Source organism: Oncorhynchus masou, chromosome 4, assembly GCF_036934945.1.
Source record: "Oncorhynchus masou masou isolate Uvic2021 chromosome 4, UVic_Omas_1.1, whole genome shotgun sequence".
Classification (NCBI taxonomy): Eukaryota; Metazoa; Chordata; class Actinopteri; order Salmoniformes; family Salmonidae; genus Oncorhynchus; species Oncorhynchus masou.
The window spans coordinates 10,402,383-10,423,370 of record NC_088215.1 but is presented as its reverse complement, the minus strand read 5'-3'; the positions used below and the strand labels follow the sequence as shown (position 1 = coordinate 10,423,370).

General features: G+C 43.0%; 2 protein-coding genes and 1 long non-coding RNA gene across 3 annotated transcripts; 2 read left to right on the top strand and 1 right to left on the bottom strand.

Moving 5' to 3' along the window:
• Positions 1 to 171: 171 nt before the first annotated feature.
• Positions 172 to 1,765, bottom strand: LOC135520607 (small integral membrane protein 28-like). Its single transcript, XM_064946282.1, has 2 exons — positions 1,655 to 1,765; positions 172 to 570 (listed from the first exon to the last, which is right to left on the bottom strand). The coding sequence occupies exons 1-2, from the start codon at positions 1,763 to 1,765 to the stop codon at positions 172 to 174; spliced, it is 510 nt and encodes a 169-aa protein (XP_064802354.1).
• A 723-nt stretch (positions 1,766 to 2,488) lies between these two features.
• Positions 2,489 to 3,800, top strand: LOC135520602 (uncharacterized). The gene is made up of 3 exons (XR_010452410.1): positions 2,489 to 2,619; positions 3,360 to 3,429; positions 3,570 to 3,800. It is a non-coding gene; the product is annotated as an uncharacterized LOC135520602 (long non-coding RNA).
• A 7,158-nt stretch (positions 3,801 to 10,958) lies between these two features.
• Positions 10,959 to 20,648, top strand: LOC135523687 (interferon gamma receptor 1-like). Its single transcript, XM_064950520.1, has 7 exons — positions 10,959 to 11,407; positions 14,040 to 14,157; positions 16,908 to 17,083; positions 18,690 to 18,841; positions 19,040 to 19,187; positions 19,394 to 19,536; positions 19,774 to 20,648. The coding sequence occupies exons 1-7, from the start codon at positions 11,341 to 11,343 to the stop codon at positions 20,170 to 20,172; spliced, it is 1,203 nt and encodes a 400-aa protein (XP_064806592.1). The 5' UTR covers positions 10,959 to 11,340; the 3' UTR covers positions 20,173 to 20,648.
• The last annotated feature ends 340 nt before the right edge of the window (positions 20,649 to 20,988 follow it).

Below are 20,988 nucleotides of genomic sequence, written 5' to 3'. Positions count from 1 at the left end.
TCATTCTAAAGAGCTTGGTATATTGAGTCCTTTCAAAAGAAATCTCTTAGTTCTAGTCTGAAATGATACCATATACCCTACTCCCTACATATTGCACTTCTTTTAATCAGAGCCCTTTGTGGGCTTTTGGGAATAGGGGGCCATTTGAGAGACAGTCCCAGTGTTCCCCAGTCACACGTATCGTCCACTGGACTTGATCTCCGGACACAGCCGGGCCTCCAGGTCCTCTATGTTCATGGACTCTTTCCGACTGGTCAGACTGGTGGCGCGTGTGATCTTGGTCAGCGTCTCCTCGTAGGGTGGCGGAAGGTAGACCACGACGTACACGCTGTCCGACATGTCAGAGCTGGTGCTGGTGTGGCGTTCGCCGTGGCCGGTGAACGAGGAGAGGAACTCCGCGCTGCACTCGGGGTCCTGGAGGTCCAGGCTGAGCTTTGGAGGGGAGCACCTCCAGTAGGCCAGGAGTACCAGGAGGCCCAGCATGAGGAGGGAGGTGACAGGGAGGACCACGTAGAGGAGCAGCCCTGACCTCCCTTCCTGGTCGAGGTTCAGCTCATTCCAGTTGTCGCCCTGGTGGATTTGGAGGGGAAAAGGGTTAATACATCACGTCATTGACAGGACAGAAAAAAAGATTCCTCTAAAATACATGCAGGATGATGTTGAAGATATGAAATCAAAATATCAGTAATGGGTTTTGCCTCAAAAAGTCAATGTTCCACCGGATGAGTGATGATCCTCTTCCATCTTCTCAAAACTGAAACTGCATGGTTGTGAAATCAAGATATCCTACAGAGGCTCAATAGGGCTTATGCCATTTGATATTGCCTGAGTGTTATATTCCCCTGTTGACACAGTGTCCCAAATTCACCCGACCAATCGGTTTCAGTGCTCAGATAACGCTGATCCTCATCTGGATGACTGACTAAAGACCCATCAACATCACTCCACTCAGCTGAAAGCCCCGAAAAGCTTTCCTCTGCCATTGCCCTGACATGAACTGCACTCACAAGCACTCGTCATAGTCGTGACATCCAATACTATGTAAAGGCACTCAATTAACAACAGCAAAAGTCTGTATAGCCCACAGTATGTGGATGCTGGCTGAAGTACCTTGGACAGCGCTCCTCCAGTGAGGAAAAATAAAAGATCATATAAAATAAAAGCAATCCACCTAAAAAGCTATTTTTCAGAATAATTTTCTGCTCTTTAGATTGTTAAACCAGTATGCCCCTGTAACCGGTGTGAAATGGTTAGCTAGTTAGCGGTGGTGCGCACTAATATCATTTCAATAGGGTGACGTCACTCGCTCTGAGACCTTGAAGTAGTTGTTCCCCTTGCTCTGCAAGGGCCGCGGCTTTTGTGGAGCGATGGGTAACGATGCTTCGTGGAAGACAGTTGTCGATGTGTGCAGAGGGTCCCTGGTTCGAGCCCAGGTAGGGGTGAGGTGAGGGACGGAAGCTAACACTGTTACACCACCTACCCTACTCCCAGGTGTCAAGCAAAAAAGTAAACTCAAAATCTGCTGCAGCTCTCCAGGACCCGGGTTGCCTACCTCCTGGATCTACCAAAAATCTCTGGGTCTCGCAGCAGTCTATATGTAAAGACTACTACTGAATCAGACTCACTCAGTAACAACATGCTGATGATCCCTTACCTGTAACTGTCTTTCCACCATTGGGGGAGAAGGTGACCCAGTCACCCAATCAATGGACCCTCTGCCGGCTGGCCCAAACTTTATCCAGCTGCTGTCCAGTAGCGTTCTCATGCTGTCGTGGTAGGCAGAACTCAAGAAAAACACGTCCGACTAGAGAGAGATTCGGTCGATAGCGATCCAGCTGTGTGTCCCTTGGTGCCCGAACAGAGTTAGACAAAGAAAGCAATGGGGGGAGAGGGGAGAGGGGAGGGGCAGGGGTGTGGTGGGAGGTGTCAAGCAGCTGCTCACATGGCTGCACATGCAGGGCACAACAGGATCCAGGCCAGGGAACCGCCCAATGACGGTGGAGCTAAAAGTCCAAGGGCAATCTCCTCTTGGGGGATTTGTGGTAGCCAGTGTTCGCTTTTTGGAGAAAACAGAGGCAGGGAGGGAGGGAGGGAGGGAGGGAGGGAGGGGACAATGGATGTCCCCAGTTGTCAGTCAACATCGATGTGATGGGGAGGGTTGGTGGCTGAGAGTCTAGACTAGTAGCCACGTAGAAATGACTTGGGCAGGATAATTGAATATCTTACAATACAGACGATAAGATCAAATATATATTTCACAGCTGCTGCTGGACCATTGAGTTTGGTGTTGTTTTATTGCCACATACACCGGAAAGGTGCAGTGAAAGGTGTTGTCTGGTTGGGTAAGAGTTGACCTCGTGGCGTAAGAGTTGAATACCCCTGTGCTAGGCTATCTGCCGCGTGCGCGCGCATGTGTGTGCGTGTAAAGGGAGCGACACAGGAGATGAGAAGCAGGTACAGGGAGTGAAGGTTTATTAGCTGACGGACATGAAACGGAACAGGAACAGCGCCTGGACAGGAACACATAGCAAACACAATACGGAATAATGCAGACACAGGGAACATAACCAAGGAACAGACAGATATTCCGGGGTTAATCAACAAAGTGAAGGAGTCCAGGTGAGTCCAATGAGCGCAGCTGTACGTAATGTTGGTAACAGTCGTGTATGATGACGGGTAGCCTGGCGCCCTCGAGCGCCAGGTAGTGAGAGCGGGGTCAGGCGTGACAGTGTGTGTGTGTGTGCCATGCAGGTTTACATGTACTTTCAGGAATAGCCTGCTAGAGGGTGACAAACATTTGCTAGATAGAGAGATGAGTGGAGGAGCTCATATATTAAACAGATCTAAAGAGATATGGGATGAGCTTAAAATAATGACATGGCACAAACCTTTGAGATGAGTGTGGTGGGATTCTTGTTGTTATTGATGGCAGTGAGTGCTCTTCACCCTAATCCAACCTTAATTTAAGTATTGCATTAGACAAACGAGACAATATTTAAGATTAAACGACGACATTGTTCACTTGCTCCTTGGATTAAATGACAGCATCAAGATCATCAACCAGGTCGTCTTTTAATAGCATTGTTAAATTAATGGGACAGAGATGGAGAGATGAGATCACAAAATGGATTGAGACTTATACCTAATCAGGCACAATTCAGAAAGCCTAATATTATGGACGGCCCAAATCGCATCTTCTTTTCACTTCTTTTCATCTTCTTTTCTTTAAAGGCAGACTTAACTGAAATAAATGATACAATTGTTATCAACAAGATGCCATATAAAGGATCACTGAGTATTGCTGCGAATTTAAATTCAATCTATTTTGCATATCATGACACTTTGTGTCCCGGGTCCAGACAAGCCAGATGTTCCACCCAGATTTGCAGATCACATACCACCATAGTCCCTGTGCCAAAGAACACCAAGGTAACCTGTCTAAATGACTACTGACACATAGCCCTCACCTCTGTAGCCATGAAGGGCTTTGAAAGGCTGGTCATGGCTCACATCAACACCATTATCCCAGAAACACTAGACCCACTCTAATTTGCATACTGCCCCAACAGATCCACAGATGATGCAATCTCTATTGCACTCCACACTGCCCTTTCCCACCTGGACAAAAGGAACAACTACGTGAGAATGGTATTCATTGACTTCAGCTCAGCGTTCAACACCATAGTACCCTCAAAGCTCATCTCTGAGCTAAGTACCCTGGGACTAAACACCTTCCTCTGAAACTGGATCCTGGACTTCCTGACGGGCAGCCCTAACGTGGTAAAGGTAGGTAACAACACATGTGCCACACTGATCTTCAACACAGGGGCCCCTCAGGGGTGCGTGCTCAGTCTCCTCCGGTACTCCTTGTTCACCCATGACTGCATGGCCAAGCAAGACTCCAAACCATTATTAAGTTTGCCGTCGACACAACAGTGGTAGGCCTGATCACTGATAACGATGAGAGCCCAGTACATTGTTGGGGCAGGTTCTTCCCTGTTCCTTGTCAATCATTTGCTTATTGATGAAATCAGCAATCAGACAATATCTTTAAGTAAATCAATCAAAAACCTTTATTAACGCAATTGCAGACAGAAGTTGACAACAGGAACATAGCACGCATGTTTCCAAGTAAGTTCTGCAAAATAGGAAAGGGTACAAGTTGCTTTAATAGGCTTACAGTCAACCCCTAGTGATGTAAATGCCTACGTCAACACCTTCTACTCATAAGACCACGTCCATGCAAATACAGTTATACAAACTTGCAGGAGAGAACAATAGTACCAGTGTTTTCTAAGGGCTCAGCAGTAATTTTCCACTCCCCAAGTTGCTTTATAGTGGTATGTCTGACTCGTCTCTTATCTCTTTCACTCCCCTGCAGGGTTCTGTGTCTATGAATCTCTTTTAGCCTTGAGGTGCTTTCTCACAGACACCCTGTTTTGACTGCAATAACACACGTCTCTCAGACCATTTCGTATAAGAAGCAAAAACTAGAAAATAACTGTGGAACAATATTAAACATTATAATGTACATATATATATTGCTAATCTGTAGTCCAGGACCCTAAAGATGTAGTGAGGGAGGGGTCTTATAGCCCTTCCCCTTTCTATTAATATAACATAAACATAATCAATTATTATAATACATCAAACATTTTGTGCAGACCCTATCATGACCCCAAGGTGACCCCCCCCCATCAGCATCACTGGGGACAAGTGTAACAGATGTTGATCGTACTCTCCTTGCGTTGTGTTTTGTCCTAATAAATCACCCCAGCCAGTGGTCCCAGTTGAGTATTATTTATAATCTGTTGTTAAATAGGAAACAGTACGTTAGTTGTGCAGGGCTTAATGATGTTGATGGCTATCGATGGTAAAATCTGTAGCATGAAAACAACTGTGTTAGCAGTGGGCTTATGTGACCAGCATGCTAGCTAACACTCTTTTATACAGCAAACATTTACCAAAGCACATCCCAGAAAGCCCCTCAATCCCTAACAGGTACCATATACCCACACATGTATAAATCAGCAATGTGCAGCAAACTCATACACATTGTAAAATATAAAAAATAAAACAGTATTCAGAACGTAACCTAACCCTTGTATCACATTTTCATACTGGGGAGACATGACGTTCGCGATCTCCCCCTATCTGCAAGCGGGGCCAATCACAACACACCTTATTGTCATCGGAATTGAACCAACCAATAAGAATGCTTGAACATTAAATAGACATTTCTTTAAATTCAAGTGGAAACATAACCAACCCTGTAACACAAGCTTCCTGCCATCCAGGACCTCTATACCAGGCGGTGTCAAAGGAAGGCTCTAAAAAATTGCCAAGGACTCCAGCCACCCTAGTCATAGACTGTTCTCTCTGGTACCGCACGGCAAGCGGTACCGGAGCGCCAAGTCTAGGACCAAAAGGCTCCTTAACAGCTTCCACCCCCAAGCCATAAGACTCGTGAACAGTTAATAAAATGGCTACCTGGACTATTTGCATTGCCCACCCCCCATTTTTACGCTGCTGCTACTCTCTGTTTATTATCCATGCATAGTCACTTTAATTCTACCTACATGTACATATTACCTCAATGACCTCGACTAACCGGTGCCTCTGCACATTGACTCTGTACCAGAACCCCCTGTTATTTTATTGTTGCTCCTTAATTCTATTTTATTTCTAATTTATTTTATTTTTCGTAACTGCATTGTTGATTAAGGGCTTGTAAGTAAGCATTACACTGTAAGGTCTACTCACCTGTTGTATTCAGCATTACACTGTAAGGTCTACTACACCTGTTGTATTCAGCATTACACTGTAAGGTCTACTCACCTGTTGTATTCAGCATTACACTGTAAGGTCTACTCACCTGTTGTATTCAGCATTACACTGTAAGGTCTACTACACCTGTTGTATTCAGCATTACACTGTAAGGTCTACTACACCTGTTGTATTCAGCATTACACTGTAAGGTCTACTCACCTGTTGTATTCAGCATTACACTGTAAGGTCTACTACACCTGTTGTATTCAGCATTACACTGTAAGGTCTACTACACCTGTTGTATTCAGCATTACACTGTAAGGTCTACTACACCTGTTGTATTCAGCATTATACTGTAAGGTCTACTACACCTGTTGTATTCAGCATTACACTGTAAGGTCTACTCACCTGTTGTATTCAGCATTATACTGTAAGGTCTACTACACCTGTTGTATTCAGCATTATACTGTAAGGTCTACTACACCTGTTGTATTCAGCATTATACTGTAAGGTCTACTACACCTGTTGTATTCAGCATTACACTGTAAGGTCTACTACACCTGTTGTATTCAGCATTACACTGTAAGGTCTACTCACCTGTTGTATTCAGCATTACACTGTAAGGTCTACTCACCTGTTGTATTCAGCATTACACTGTAAGGTCTACTCACCTGTTGTATTCAGCATTACACTGTAAGGTCTACTCACCTGTTGTATTCAGCATTACACTGTAAGGTCTACTACACCTGTTGTATTCAGCATTACACTGTAAGGTCTACTACACCTGTTGTATTCAGCATTACACTGTAAGGTCTACTACACCTGTTGTATTCAGCATTACACTGTAAGGTCTACTCACCTGTTGTATTCAGCATTACACTGTAAGGTCTACTCACCTGTTGTATTCAGCATTACACTGTAAGGTCTACTACACCTGTTGTATTCAGCATTACACTGTAAGGTCTATTCACCTGTTGTATTTGACGCATGTGACAAATGAAATTTGATTTGGATTTGATGCACGAAACCGAAGAGCAAACAGACTGAGTCATGATTTTAGGTTCCTGTCAAGGGTGCGTACCCTTGACAGGAACCTAAAATCATGACTCAGTCTGTTTGCTCTTCGGTTTCGGGCGTAGGACAGACAGAGCTAAAGATGTCACGCTGACAGATAAGAGATTGAGGTTGTGACTGAGTGCCAAATATCCCACAAGACAGCAGCCAAACAGGACGTGTCCAGTTGCGAAGTGATGCACTAGAACAGTGGGACAGAGTGTAAAGGTCAGGATTTAGGACAAGGAAACACAAGGTTTACAGGAATGAATCCCTCATAAAGGGTATTAATGGTGTTCAAATTTGACTTGTTATTTAGGTTGGACACCATCAGCTGTCAACCATCAACTAGCTTCATCCAGAAATGTATTGGATGAAACATATCGAAATGTTGCCCCCTGTGTATTGTCTGTGTGGCCTCAATGTGTGTGATTTTTGAAACTTTTTTTTTACTGTGTCTTCAGAGAACACAATGTGATAACATTCAATTCAAGTTTCGACAATAATCATCTCTCTTTCGTACAAGCGTTTACCTCCAAACGTTGTCAACCTGTTGCCGTCTCTATTGCTCGGTGTGTAAAACCATTTACACACAGAATGGCTTGTCAAACAGAGCCATGTCACTATTTGCCAGTGAAATGCATCAACTAGTTATATATATATATATATCAAAGCATTTGAGACGACAGATAAACCAAGTATTAACACCATTGTCAATGATGCTTTGTTTGACAAGATGATGGAAAAAGGAAACCGCACACTGCTCTTTCGAAGGCTCTGACGAAGGCCGTGAGGCCGACAAGTACGCTTATTAAAGATCGGTGATGCGATCAAGAGCAGTGTGCCATTTTCCTTTCTCCTTCATCTTGTTCAACTGTTCACATGCACCTGCAGAACGATTGCTCAGATGTGCGAGTGCCTTTTTGAATTTTGAATGAATGCTTTGTTTGACCAAAAGCCCCCTGCGTTCATTGTCACTTGCTCAGAGATATTCTTTTAACTGTGAAACCAAAGACCCACATGTTTGAGACATTACGCAACAGCTTTTACTGGAGATTTGCATGCGGTGACCTTAATTCTAGAATCGTGTATTTATTTTTTCCCCCCATCGGCCTTTTGATGCTAAATTGTGTGTTGTCTGACTATCTATGTCTGAGGCTGAGTGTCCTCTTCATGGAAAAGAACAGTTTGGATTATATTGGGAATGATTTGAACAGGGGATTTCAGTGTGCCTGAAAACTCTTATTTTGCGGTCCTGCTCTCTATGGAAACTGAGACAATTATATCCCTTTCTCTTAATTAAAGATGGCCGCCCACTGTTCAGCTATTCAGTTATTCTCTGCATCCATCTCCATCCACTCTCCCCGTGTCCAGATTGAGCCATGCATGATGTCTGCTGACTGCAGTGGGTTCGGCTGTCAGGCCCAACATCTGTCTCCAATTGGTCTGCAGATGTCAAACAGGAGGGGGATTGGGATTTGTCCGAGCCAGGGGGATTTGGGAGGCATGCAGGGGACTGTAATTACAGCTCACGTGGCATCCAGAGGGGGCGGATCAGTCGGTCTAGTGCACAACTAGGGCCTTGGTCAAATGTAATGCACTATATAGGGAATAGGGTGCCATTAAAGTCTGCCTGGTGTAGTGGTTCCCCTGCAATAAAGAGAAAATTGAGTATAGATGGAGGCATAGTTCAGACATATGAACCCATTCTAAGGTGATCCTGGCATCCTAGTTAACACTACAGCTGGATTATAGGCCGACTGGGTCCGAACCTGGGTCTCATGGGCAAAACAACACTGTGTTAGTCCTATGAGCTTCACGCCTAGGCATTAATGACAGCTTCACGTCTCAGGCAAGTTTACTCATTAATGTGAGCGTGACTCACTGAACGACAGGGTAGGTGGAAAGGAGTGGAAGGACAGACGATTAAAGAAGCAGACTTGTATGGATTTATATGTGATAATAAACTAGCATTTCCATCATGGCTGGCTGTTGTGGGAAAATCCCACAGGGCATGTGAAAGCCCAGTCATTTTGTAACATACTATGAACTGTAAATCATCACCACTCAATCAGGTACACGTGTGCCAACACGCTTATGGAAAGCACATTAAACGGTGTGGATTTGGATACACTTTACACACAGACCCAAGTGTTATCGAGGACATTTCCCAAGACTCCATATACAGAAGAGAATGTTGTTATTTTTTAACTCGGCTCTTTTTATCTGTCCGCTTCTGTAAAAGACTGCAGCTGTCATCTCGTAAGAGCCTTAGTTCCTGTCATAAAGTCCCACGGAGTTGATGGTGCAGTACTAAACATGCTTTGTGATAGCTTTGCCATAAAAACACCCACAGTACCTTGACACCCAAGTGTAAAATCCTACCACAGATTTAACTGAAATAAATGATACAATTGTTATCAACAAGATGCCATATAAAGGATCACTGAGTATTGCTGTGAATTTAAATTCAAACTATTTTGCATATCATGGCACTTTGGGTCCCGGGTCCAGACGAGCCAGATCTTCCACCCAGATTTGCAAATCACATACCACCATAGTCCCTGTGCCAAAGAACACCAAGGTAACCTGTCTAAATGACTACCAACCCATAGTCCTCACCTCTGTAGCCATGAAGGGCTTTGAAAAGCTGGTCATGGCTCACATCAACACCATTATCCCAGAAACACTAGACCCACTCTAATTTGCATACTGCCCCAACAGATCCACAGATGATGCAATCTCTATTGCCCTCCACACTGCCCTTTCCCACCTGGACAAAAGGAACACCTACGTGAGAATGCTATTCATTGACTACAGCTCAGCATTCAACACCATACTGCCCTCAAAGCTCATCTCTAAGCACCCTAGGACTAAACACCTTCCTCTGAAACTGGATCCTGGACTTCCTGACAGGCAGCCCTCAGGTGGTAAAGGTAGGTAACACATGTGCCACACTGATCTTCAACACAGGGGCCCCTCAGGGGTGCGTGCTCAGTCTCCTCTGTTACTCCCTGTTCACCCATGACCAAGCACGACTCCAACACTATCATTAAGTTTGCCGTCGACACAACAGTGGTAGGCCTGATCACTGATAATGATGAGAGCTTATAGGGAGGAGATCAGAGACTTGGCAGTCTGGTGCCAGGACAACAACTTCTCCTTCAACGTGATCAAGACAAAGGAGATGATTGTGGACTACAGAAAAGGAGGACCGAGCAACGCCCCCATTCTCATCGGCGGGGCTGTAGTGGAGCAGGTTGAGAGCTTCAAGTTCCTTGGTGTCCACATCACCAAAAAACGATCAATGTATTGTATGAAACATTGGATGAAACATTTGGCTGGTTATATAAAAGCATTTGAGACGACAGAAAAACAAAGATGCCATATAAAGGATCACTGAGTATTGCTGTAAATTAAATTCAACCTATTTTGCATATCATGCTTGTTCCTATGCAAAGTGTGCCAATTAGGAACTATATGTTAAAACAGTCACCACAAGGACCTAAAAAAAGGGGCTACACCTCAAAAGGCCCAACATCAACACAGGCTGTGATTTTGGCCAGTTTACCGCAGTTCTAGTTAAACTCAGCATTACGTAATAAATACGGGGACTTAAAACAATAAATATCCCCCAGGAGAGCAGGGTTCAGCAATATAAATACAATCTCACTGATGGACCAGGTCAAGTCCCTTTTATACTGAGGGAGGAAATACATGCATGAGCATCACTGTTAGCTGTAAATCCTTGACATGCATTTATCTTCCATCTCAACCAGAAATCCAGCTGTATATCATTTTCTTTTGATAGACAAAGGCCTAAAAAAAGTACATGTAGTTCTTATAGGACCGTGTGCCACAATATCATCTGTCGTCACTGTTGCCTGTACAACAATCCTGACATTCTCAAACGTTTTCTTAAGGTGGGCATTTGATATCACTTTCACAAGGGTGCAATGAACAACATTGATTGTGAATTCCTTGTGTTAATTATTTGTTGTTAGGTCAAGTTTATCACAAATCAGCAGTGGGAGGTGGCATTGATCAAGGTAGGCTACTGACATGTTTTTATCTGTCCTTTGATGTCCTGCAACTGGAGAGAGATTGGGTTGAGGTTAAGGTGTGAACTGCGTTTTTCCCCGCATGTTTCCGGTACTCGACGGACATATAGTCCATTTAAGGATATGTTTAGTTCAGTTAACTGACTAATAATTTCTAGGATTTCCCATAGTGTAAGCATATATTCTACAGAAGTTTTTGGAATGAAATGAAGAAACGGGGGTGTGTCTTTTCGAAGAAACTGTAAAGAAATACGCCCCCGTGTAATTTACTGCCAAAGAAACTGCGTCTTACGACACCGACGGACCGATACTATTCTGATAACACATTTTAGCTCTGTGGTTATGTCTTATAATTTAGGTTAAAGGTAGATTGCGTTTTTTTTTTAAATTAAATCTAAGAATAAGTCTCATTGTTATTTCGGTTTCTTAAATTTCGTGTATTTGGATTTGAAACGGCATGATGTTGGCTTTTTGTGGTTCATTGATATTCCTAATGGTTTTGGTCACGGCGGTTTCCACACTGGGTAAGTTGGTTAACCTGAATGAAAACTTTGAAACCTACATTGCTTTGATTGAAGAACAATGTGGGTTATTATTATTCTGATTACAAATGGGAAGGGATGTTTGCGGTAATAGGATTAGCTATGTAATAACTGTATTTTTTTTTGTCTGTAGGTTCTCTTTTTAAGTCATGGTGTTTTGCCCACTTGTAGTAATTCGGCACACTATGTACTAAATCATCTCACATCATCTTTTGTCAGTATCCTAACCGCCTAACGTCCCCACATAATGTTATAAAAATACAAATGGGCAGTAATTCGGAGTCGTCTGCATGTGTTTGAACCTGCTCTTAGAATAAACAGACAACTCCTCATTATGCCTCACCTGCTCCTCAATTCTAACTATAAACCACAGGTTGTCAAATTAGTCTTGTATTTCATTCTAACATACATTAATTAGGTAGGCAACTATTTGCGTAGGACATAGCTGCTAGGCATAAATAAATGTACTTTGGTCTTACATTAGCTTACCCAATCTACAGTATAATAAAATGTTAAAATCAGATTCAATGGTACCAAAGGTGGTTTAACACGGGTATGGTAAATCCCGGGACTGGTTATCTCCTTGAGTGCTTGCTTAGACTGCAGACCTGCCTGTTCTTTTCCAAGTAGGCTCATAAAACAAACATCGGTGCTTTACTATGATAAGCATGAGCAGGGCAATGCTTAGGTGCTTTCTGCAGTTGGTTGTGGGCAAGGCAGTGTTGCAAAATGGGTTTAATAGTTTATGAGAAGGACTTTTGAAGCAATACAGACGGGCAACAATGTAGCCCAACTCACCTGGACAAAGTAACACTCTTATTTGCTTCCTCATTGCTGCCAATATTTACCTGCCATTTTCAAGAAGGGAAAAAGCAGTGTCTAATACATTATAAGTCAACGGAGATCTCGGGTTGAGATGAGAGTTGTGACGTGTCGTTTGGTTGATCATATAGTTGTCTAACAGGAATTGCCCAGGGTGCTGACATGAGGAAGTTGGCGTTTCTCAATAACACTTTGATTAACAAATTATTTCATTTGATTTGTTTACAGAGTGGTGGTTGTTTAGCAACAAAACCGACGTTTGCACAACTACGGGGCAAAACAGGGTTGGCTTAGATTGTTGAGAAACTATATACATCCTTCATATGTTTGTTGAAAACAAACAATCATATCAAAGCACTGCTCCGGGGCGCGCTTCATTTTCGTGATGCGGAGTCAATCACCACCTTCCGGAGACACCTGAAACCCCACCTCTTTAAGGAATACCTAGGATAGGATAAAGTAATCCTTCTCACCCCCCCCTTAAATGATTTAGATGCACTATTGTAAAGTGGCTGTTCCACTGGATGTCATAAGGTGAATTCACCAATTTGTAAGTCGCTCTGGATAAGAGCGTCTGCCAAATGACTTAAATGTAATGTAAATGTAATGCGATTTGATTGGGGCAGAAATCCGTGTGTTGTGATTCTGGATAGCCAGATAGTTAGCAACAATTACAAGCTAAAATAAAAATGGTTTTTATTTTATTTTTTTACAAGAAGCTGCCATATGGGCAATCGTAGGTGGCTCGTTTCAGCTAGTTTGATATTGTTATTGATACCATCCCTTAGAATATTGCAGTTCTGAAACTGCAGGAAAAGTTCAGCAACTGCAGTTAACTGTGGTATTTGACCCAGTAATTGCAGAATAATTGCACTGTATCTGCAGATACACTGAGAAATTATTGTAGTAAATAAAACTTTTATTTTGGAAGTAGTATTTGCAGAATACTGCACTAACTGCAATTATAAACAGGGTGGTTCGAGCCCTGAATGCTGTTTGGCTGACAGCCATGGTATATCAGACCGCATACCACAGATATTACAAAACATTATTTTTACCGCTCCCTATTATGTTGGTAACCAGTTTATAATAGCAATAAGGCACCTCGGGGGATTGTGATTTATGGCCAATATACCACGGCTAAGGACTGTGTCCAGGAACTCCATTGTGCATAAGAACAGCCCTTAGCCGTGGTATATTGGCCATATTCCACATCTCCAAGCCTTACTGCTTTATTATACCACAGTGCACTCTGACTGCAATCTTTTTTCACAAGGGATGTTTTAACCGATGTCATGCCTATGCTAAAATTAGCTAACTAACCAACAACTGTAATGATGTTTTTGAGAGAAGCGCTCATTGTATTTATATTTTCAGTAAGAAAAATAATGATTTGTTCTGGAGTATAAATGACACCAACGGAGAATCACCTTATTTAGCTCATTCGTGGGGGTGGTCACAGAGGAAACTGGTTGCATCATCTCAGGGGCATCAACAAGCAGATACTGCATACATTCAATCTTCAAAGTTTAGATCACATATTGTTTTGAAATTACACCCATGATTGAATACATCCTTTTACCAAGACAGGTGGAACTGTTTAGCCTTTGTGCCAAAGCTGTTGCCATGAACAACCAGTCTGGTCAATGTACTCTGGTGAAGGTTTCCTTGGTGCAAACCCTCATGAGCAAAAATGTCAAGATGTAAGAAGCGAGACAACCTGCATGACGGGTTCTTCACCTTGCCTCAATAAGCCTACTAACTAAATGGAATGTCTTGTTTTCCTGGACAGTTCCGCCTCCAGAAAATGTGACAGTGAGCTGTAACAACTTACAGACAACTGTTGATTGGAACCACAGTGAACTGCTTCGTCGACCTCTCTTCAAATTGAACATAACTGGTGATCACAGGTGAGCTTTGCTGGTATTCTAATAAGTAGTAGCTACTACAGGCTACTGCTGACTCGGTTTTGGATGACACTTCATAATGGCTTACATATGACATATACACCATGGTAGGAGGAACTATAGGAAGGTAGGTGGTTTGTAATGGCTTGGAATAAATGGAATGGTACCAAACACACATAAAGAACATGTTTGACTCCGATCTAGCCATTACGATGAGCCCGTCCTCCTATAGCTCCTCCCAATAACCTCCTCTGATATACACTATGAAAGAACAATGAGGGACAGTATCCCGGTGTTACGAATCCCTTTGTCTCTACAGTCTAGGGGGGGGGGGGCGGCAACGAGACCCATAACATAACTCATGCAAATAACAGTGAAAAAGTAACAGTGAGACCAAATAACCACAGACAACTTAAATCTACCGTCAAACACTCATGGTTTATTTGGTAAACACACGGTAAAGGGGGGCAGGAAAAGTGGCTGAGCTGGACCCAAGGAAAGAACTAAGTATCCAAAAACACCCCTAAGCTAGACTACCTGCTTTAAGAACAGCTAGCTAACTAACCAAAAATACAGTGGGTAGTCCACCCAGTTCTACCTAGTGCTCTTAGACAAAGTGTTTCTATGGTAGTGTATGCCCATGGGCGACTTGTGTTGGTACCCCCTTTTCCCACCATCAAACAAACAGTCAAACACCTTAACAAAAACAATACTCACAGGGTAACAGACAAAGTGACATGTAGACAAGAGCTCTACAGAGAGATGGCATGACAGAGAGATTGAGCTCCAGAGAAAACAACTGACAGGGTTTTTAAACCAAGGGAAAGGGAATGTGATAGGGTAAGGGAAAAGGAGCAGGTGTCTTCTGATTGATGACTGATTGGTAACTGATGATTGTCACCTGTGAGGGTAGAAGGAGAGAACATAAATACACACATGATACACACAGGATACCTGTATCCGGAACACCCGGACACAGATTAAACCTAGTCATGAACTAAGAAGCATGTTACAATGGAGATTCAAATAGATTTTTAGTCCAGGACTCGGCTTAGTCTGTGTCTGGGAAACCGGCCCTGAATGTTTATTAATGTTTGTAATATCATGCTTTAACTGTTGATGAAATATGAGTTTGTCTAACTATACTGAACAAATATAAATCCAACATGTAAAGTGTTGGTCCCATGTTTCATGAGCTGACATAAAATATCCCAGAAATTTTCCATACGCACTAAAGAAAGCTTATTTCTCTAAAATGTTGTGCACACATTTGTTAACGTCACAGTTAGTGAGCATATCTCCTTTGCCAAGATAATTCATCCATCTGACAGGTGTGGCATATCAAGAAGGTGATTAAACAGGATGATCATTACGCAGGTGTGCTGGGGACAATAAAAGGCCACTCTAGAATGTGCATTTTTGTCACACAACACAATGCCACAGATGTCTCAAGTTCTGAAGGAGCGTGCAATTAGAATGCTGACTGCAGGAATGTCCAACAGAGCTGTTGCCAGGGAATTGAATGCTAATTTCTCTACCATAAGCCGCCTCCGATATAATTTTAGAGAATTTGGCAGTACTTCCAACCGGTCTCACAACCGCAGACCATTCTTCACCTGCGGGATCGTCTGAGACCAGCCACCTGGACAGCTGATGAAACAGTGGGTTTGCACAGCTGAAGAATTTCTGCACAAATTGTCAGAAAACGTCTCAAGGAAGATCATCTGCATGCTCGTCGTCTTCACCAGGGTCTTGACCTGACTGCAGTTCGGCGTCGTAACTGACTTCAGTGGGCAAATGCTCCCAGTCGATGGCCATTGGCACACCAGAGAAGTGTGCTGTTCACGGATGAATCCCGGTTTCAACTGTACTAGGCAGATGGCAGACAGCATGTATTGCGTCGAGTGGGCAAGCGGTTTGCTGATGTCAACGTTGTGAACAGAGTGCCCAATGGTGACGGTGGGGTTAGAGTATGGGCAGTCATAAGCTACGGACAACAAACACAATTGCATTTTATCGATAGATACTGTTACAAGATCTTGAGGCCCATTGTTGTGCCATTGATCCCCCACCATCACCTCATGTTTCAGCATGATAATAAAAAGGCCCCATGTCACAAGGATCTATACACAATTCCTGGAAGCTGAAAATGTCTGCAAACTCACCAGACATGTCACCCACAGAGCATTTTTGGGGTGTTCTGTATCAACCTGTATGACAGCATGTTCCAGTTCTTGGCAACAACTTTACACAGCCATTGAAGAGGAGTGGGACAACATTCCACAGGCCACAATCAACAGCCTGATCAACTCTATATAAAGGAGATGTGTCGAACTGCATGAGACAAACGATGGTCACACCAGATACTGACTGGTTTTCAGATTCATGCCCCTACCTTTTTTTTAAAGTATCTGAGACCATATCTGTATTCCCATTCATGTGAAATCTATAGATTAGGGCCTAAAGAATGTATTATATGAACTGTAACTCAGTAAATTCCAGTGATTTCCTTATATGAACTGTAACACAATAAAATCTTTGAAATTGTTGCATGTTGCGTTTATGTTTTTGTTCAGTGTATATAATTTGATTGAAAAGAATAGCATGCGTATGTTATGGGCATCAGATACCTCCTAACAGATCTGCTTATTCAACTATTATACATGATCTATTAACAGTTTCTAACTCTGTTTGTTGGTTGAGTGCCGTCTTTCTGTTAAATGTATCTAATGCTCCCTGTTTTTTTGTAATAGTTCGTGGGAGAATTCCACTAAACAGCATCATTATGACCTCTCCCCCTTGATGTGGAATGCTAAAAAACTGGATCGCTACTTTGTGACGATAACGGCCATTGATGAAATGGAGGAATCAGCATCTCAGAAGTCCTCGATATTCACATTTAATAGATACCTTACAGCTGACATCCACTGTAAGTACAATGTTTTCAAAAGTGGGTTTTCAAAGTGGGCATTGAAAGCATATCAATATTTTTCTTCGTTGTATAGAAACATGATTTCTTTGTGTGACATAAAAATGACATCCGTCCAAGCGACAGAGAGGTACAGTGCCAGTCAAATGCTTGGACACACATGCTCCTTCAAGAGTGTGCAAAGCTGTCATCAAGGCAAAGAGTGGCTACTTTGAAGAATCTCATATAAAAATAGTTTGTTTTGTTGAACACTTTTTTGGTTACTACATGATTCCATATATGTTATTTCATAGTTCTGATATCTTCACTATTATTCTACCAATGTAGAAAATAGTAATAAATAAAATAAAAACCCTTTAATGAGTAGGTGTGTCTAAACTTTTGACTGGTACTGTATATATGACCATTTTTTTTATTTTATTTTACTAGGCAAGTCAGTTAAGAAATAATTCTTATTTTCAATGACAGCCTAGGAACAGTGGGTTAACTGCCTGTTCAGGGGCAGAACGACAGATTTGTACCTTGTCAGCTCAGGGATTTGAACTGCAACCTTTTGGTTACTAGTCCAACTCTCTAACCACTAGGCTACCCTGCCACCCCATTGAGGGAGTCCTCCTCCGGGTCAGTGTATTGAGGTAGTCCTCCTCCAGGTCAGTGTATTGAGGTAGTCCTCCTCCAGGTCAGTGTATTGAGGGAGTCCTCCTCCAGGTCAGTATTGAGGGAGTCCTCCTCCAGGTCAGTATATTGAGGTAGTCCTCCTCCAGGTCAGTATATTGAGGTAGTCCTCCTCCAGGTCAGTATATTGAGGTAGTCCTCCTCCAGGTCAGTATATTGAGGGAGTCCTCCTCCAGGTCAGTATATTGAGGGAGTCCTCCTCCAGGTCAGTATATTGAGGGAGTCCTCCTCCAGGTCAGTATATTGAGGTCAGTAGTCCTCCCCCAGGTCAGTATATTGAGGTAGTCCTCCTCCAGGTCAGTATGTTGAGGTAGTCCTCCTCCAGGTCAGTATATTGAGGTAGTCCTCCTCCAGGTCAGTATATTGAGGTAGTCCTCCTCCAGGTCAGTATATTGAGGGAGTCCTCCTCCAGGTCAGTATATTGAGGGAGTCCTCCTCCAGGTCAGTATATTGAGGTAGTCCTCCTCCAGGTCAGTATATTGAGGGAGTCCTCCTCCAGGTCAGTATATTGAGGTAGTCCTCCTCCAGGTCAGTATAGTCCTCCTTCAGTATATTGAGGGAGTCCTCCTCCAGGTCAGTATATTGAGGGAGTCCTCCTCCAGGTCAGTATATTGAGGTAGTCCTCCTCCAGGTCAGTATATTGAGGTAGTCCTCCTCCAGGTCAGTATATTGAGGGAGTCCTCCTCCAGGTCAGTATATTGAGGGAGTCCTCCTCCAGGTCAGTATATTGAGGGAGTCCTCCTCCAGGTCAGTATGTTGAGGGAGTCCTCCTCCAGGTCAGTATATTGAGGTAGTCCTCCTCCAGGTCAGTATATTGAGGTAGTCCTCCTCCAGGTCAGTATGTTGAGGTAGTCCTCCTCCAGGTCAGTATATTCATTACTGCAGGCTTTTTCTCTAACTCTACTCTAATACCCTTTTCATTTTATTTCAGGCAAGTTGGATTTCCCTGCTGTAAAAGTGTCAATGAAGGATATGGAGGTCACAGTGAGCTTCGACAACCCTTACCACCTGTACACAGAACTGAAAGAGTCTCGCATGGGAGAAGATGACAAACGCTTCCTATCCCAAGTAACCTATGAAAATGTAAGTATGATGAAAATTGCCCTTAATTGGTTAGAATCTACAGTGTACATGCAGAGGGTACACACGGGTTATATCCATTGAATTACTTTGCTCAGTGCATTAGTAACGATGACCCAACGTTGACATCTATGGATACTTAACGATGATGTTGACATTTAGATTTCTTTACTAATTGCATATTCTTTCTTCTGTCTGCAGACTAATCACACGTTTGAGTGCCAGATAGAAGACAAAGTCTGCCGTCATCACTTCACAGTCCTGGAGAACAAGGAGAAGTACTGTGTTAGTCTGGAGGGGAATTCAATGGGCCACCGAGTTATGTTCAACAGAAAAGGGCCCATCTGTGGCAAGTACACTACCTTTGTTGACATGACACTTTTTTTGTTATGTCTGGTCCAAGTATTTAACTCTTGACATTTTGTTTGTATGAATTATTGCAGTTTTGATGGAATTATTATAGTCAAAATGAATAGCGGCCATGGAAAGTTAACTTACACTGACATAGTATGCTAGTTAAGCGATTCAGTGACTGATATGTTTGTCTGTCTGCAGAAACAATTCCACTGGAATCATCTTTGCTCATGCTTTTGCCATTGATCATCATTGGCATTGTGGCCTTTGTAGTCTTTGTGACAATAAGGCTCTGCAAGAGAAGCATACGGAAAAGAAACTTGTCCAATTTTCCAAAAACTTTGGTAAGCGCATAATGTGTATGCTGGGTAAAGTATGTATTATGTAGAGTGAGTCAAATGTAGTGTATTTTATGTATAAAGCAGTACTATTTTCTCCTCTGGGACAAGTTCATCCTATCCGATGCTTTTGCTTGTTACTAGAACAGTATATAATATCGGTTTGTTTTCTGGTCCAAAACCGTAACCATACACCCTCTGAGCTGACTAATCTCAATTTGGCTATGTATTATTCTTTCACAGGCTTCAATCTTATCAAACCCACACGACAAGAATATACTGGACCTGCAATTTGAGATCATCAGTAGCATAGAACCAGTTACCACCACATCCCAGAGCCTGTTGGAAACTTCAGAAGAGGAGGAGGAACCGGTTGAGAGTACGACCACTAGCGTTGGATTTTCGGCTAACCCCTTTAGTTCTGGGCAGGTGGGAGAGGGCTTATCGGACAGCAGGAGCCAATTACGGACTGAGCTTCAGGTGACACAGCCACGCTCTGTGCTGCTGTGTGGAAATGACTCCGAGGAATCAGAGGACATGGATTCCACAGCTTCTGGCTATGACAGACAACACATTCCTCTACAAGAGTTGGAGGTGGAGATGAGTGCAGGAGATGTAGTGGTGGGCTATGGCCCCACCTGAGCACCTCTGAACTCAGACTTCTGTAAAAAAAAACATCTTTCACTGGATGGATTAAGAACAATGACATTTGACTTCACAGAACTGGTTTACCTAGGTACACTGATACACTGTCATGCCTAACTGATGTTCAATCGTGTCCTCTTTGGTGCAGCTCTTCATTCAGACTCAATCATGGACACACTTACTGAGGTGTGGCTGCTTCGCGTGATGTATTGTCTCTACCTTCTTGCCCTTTGTGCTATTGTCTGTGTAATAATGTTTTGCTGCTGCCATGTTGTGTTGCTACCATGTTGTGTTGCTGCCATGCTATGTTGTCGTCTTAGGTCTCTCTTTATGTAGTGTTGCGGTGTCTCTCTTGTCATGAGCTCTGTCCTATATTTTTATTTTATTTTGTATTTTTAATCCCAGCCCCCTTCCCTGCAGGAGGCCTTTTGCCTTTTGATAGGTCGTCAATATAAATAAAAATTTGTTCTTAACTGACTTGCCAAGTTAAAGGTTAAAAAAAATAAGTAGAGAAATGTTCATGAATTTTTGTACATTTTATTTTCAACTTTTTTTAACAAGGCAAACCCTAACCCGGACGATGCTGGGCCAATTGTGCACCACCCAAGGGGACTCCCAATCACATCCGGTTGTGATACAGCCTAGAATCGAACCAGGGTCTGTAGTGACGCCTCTAGCACTGAGATGCAGTGCCTTAGACCGCTGTGCCACTCGGGATGACTCAGAGAACAGTCAGTGACAAAGTGCCCCAAGCCTCCAAGATGGCAGGCAGTTATACACCTGTACCACTCTTTCCACCTGAGCCATTTAAGG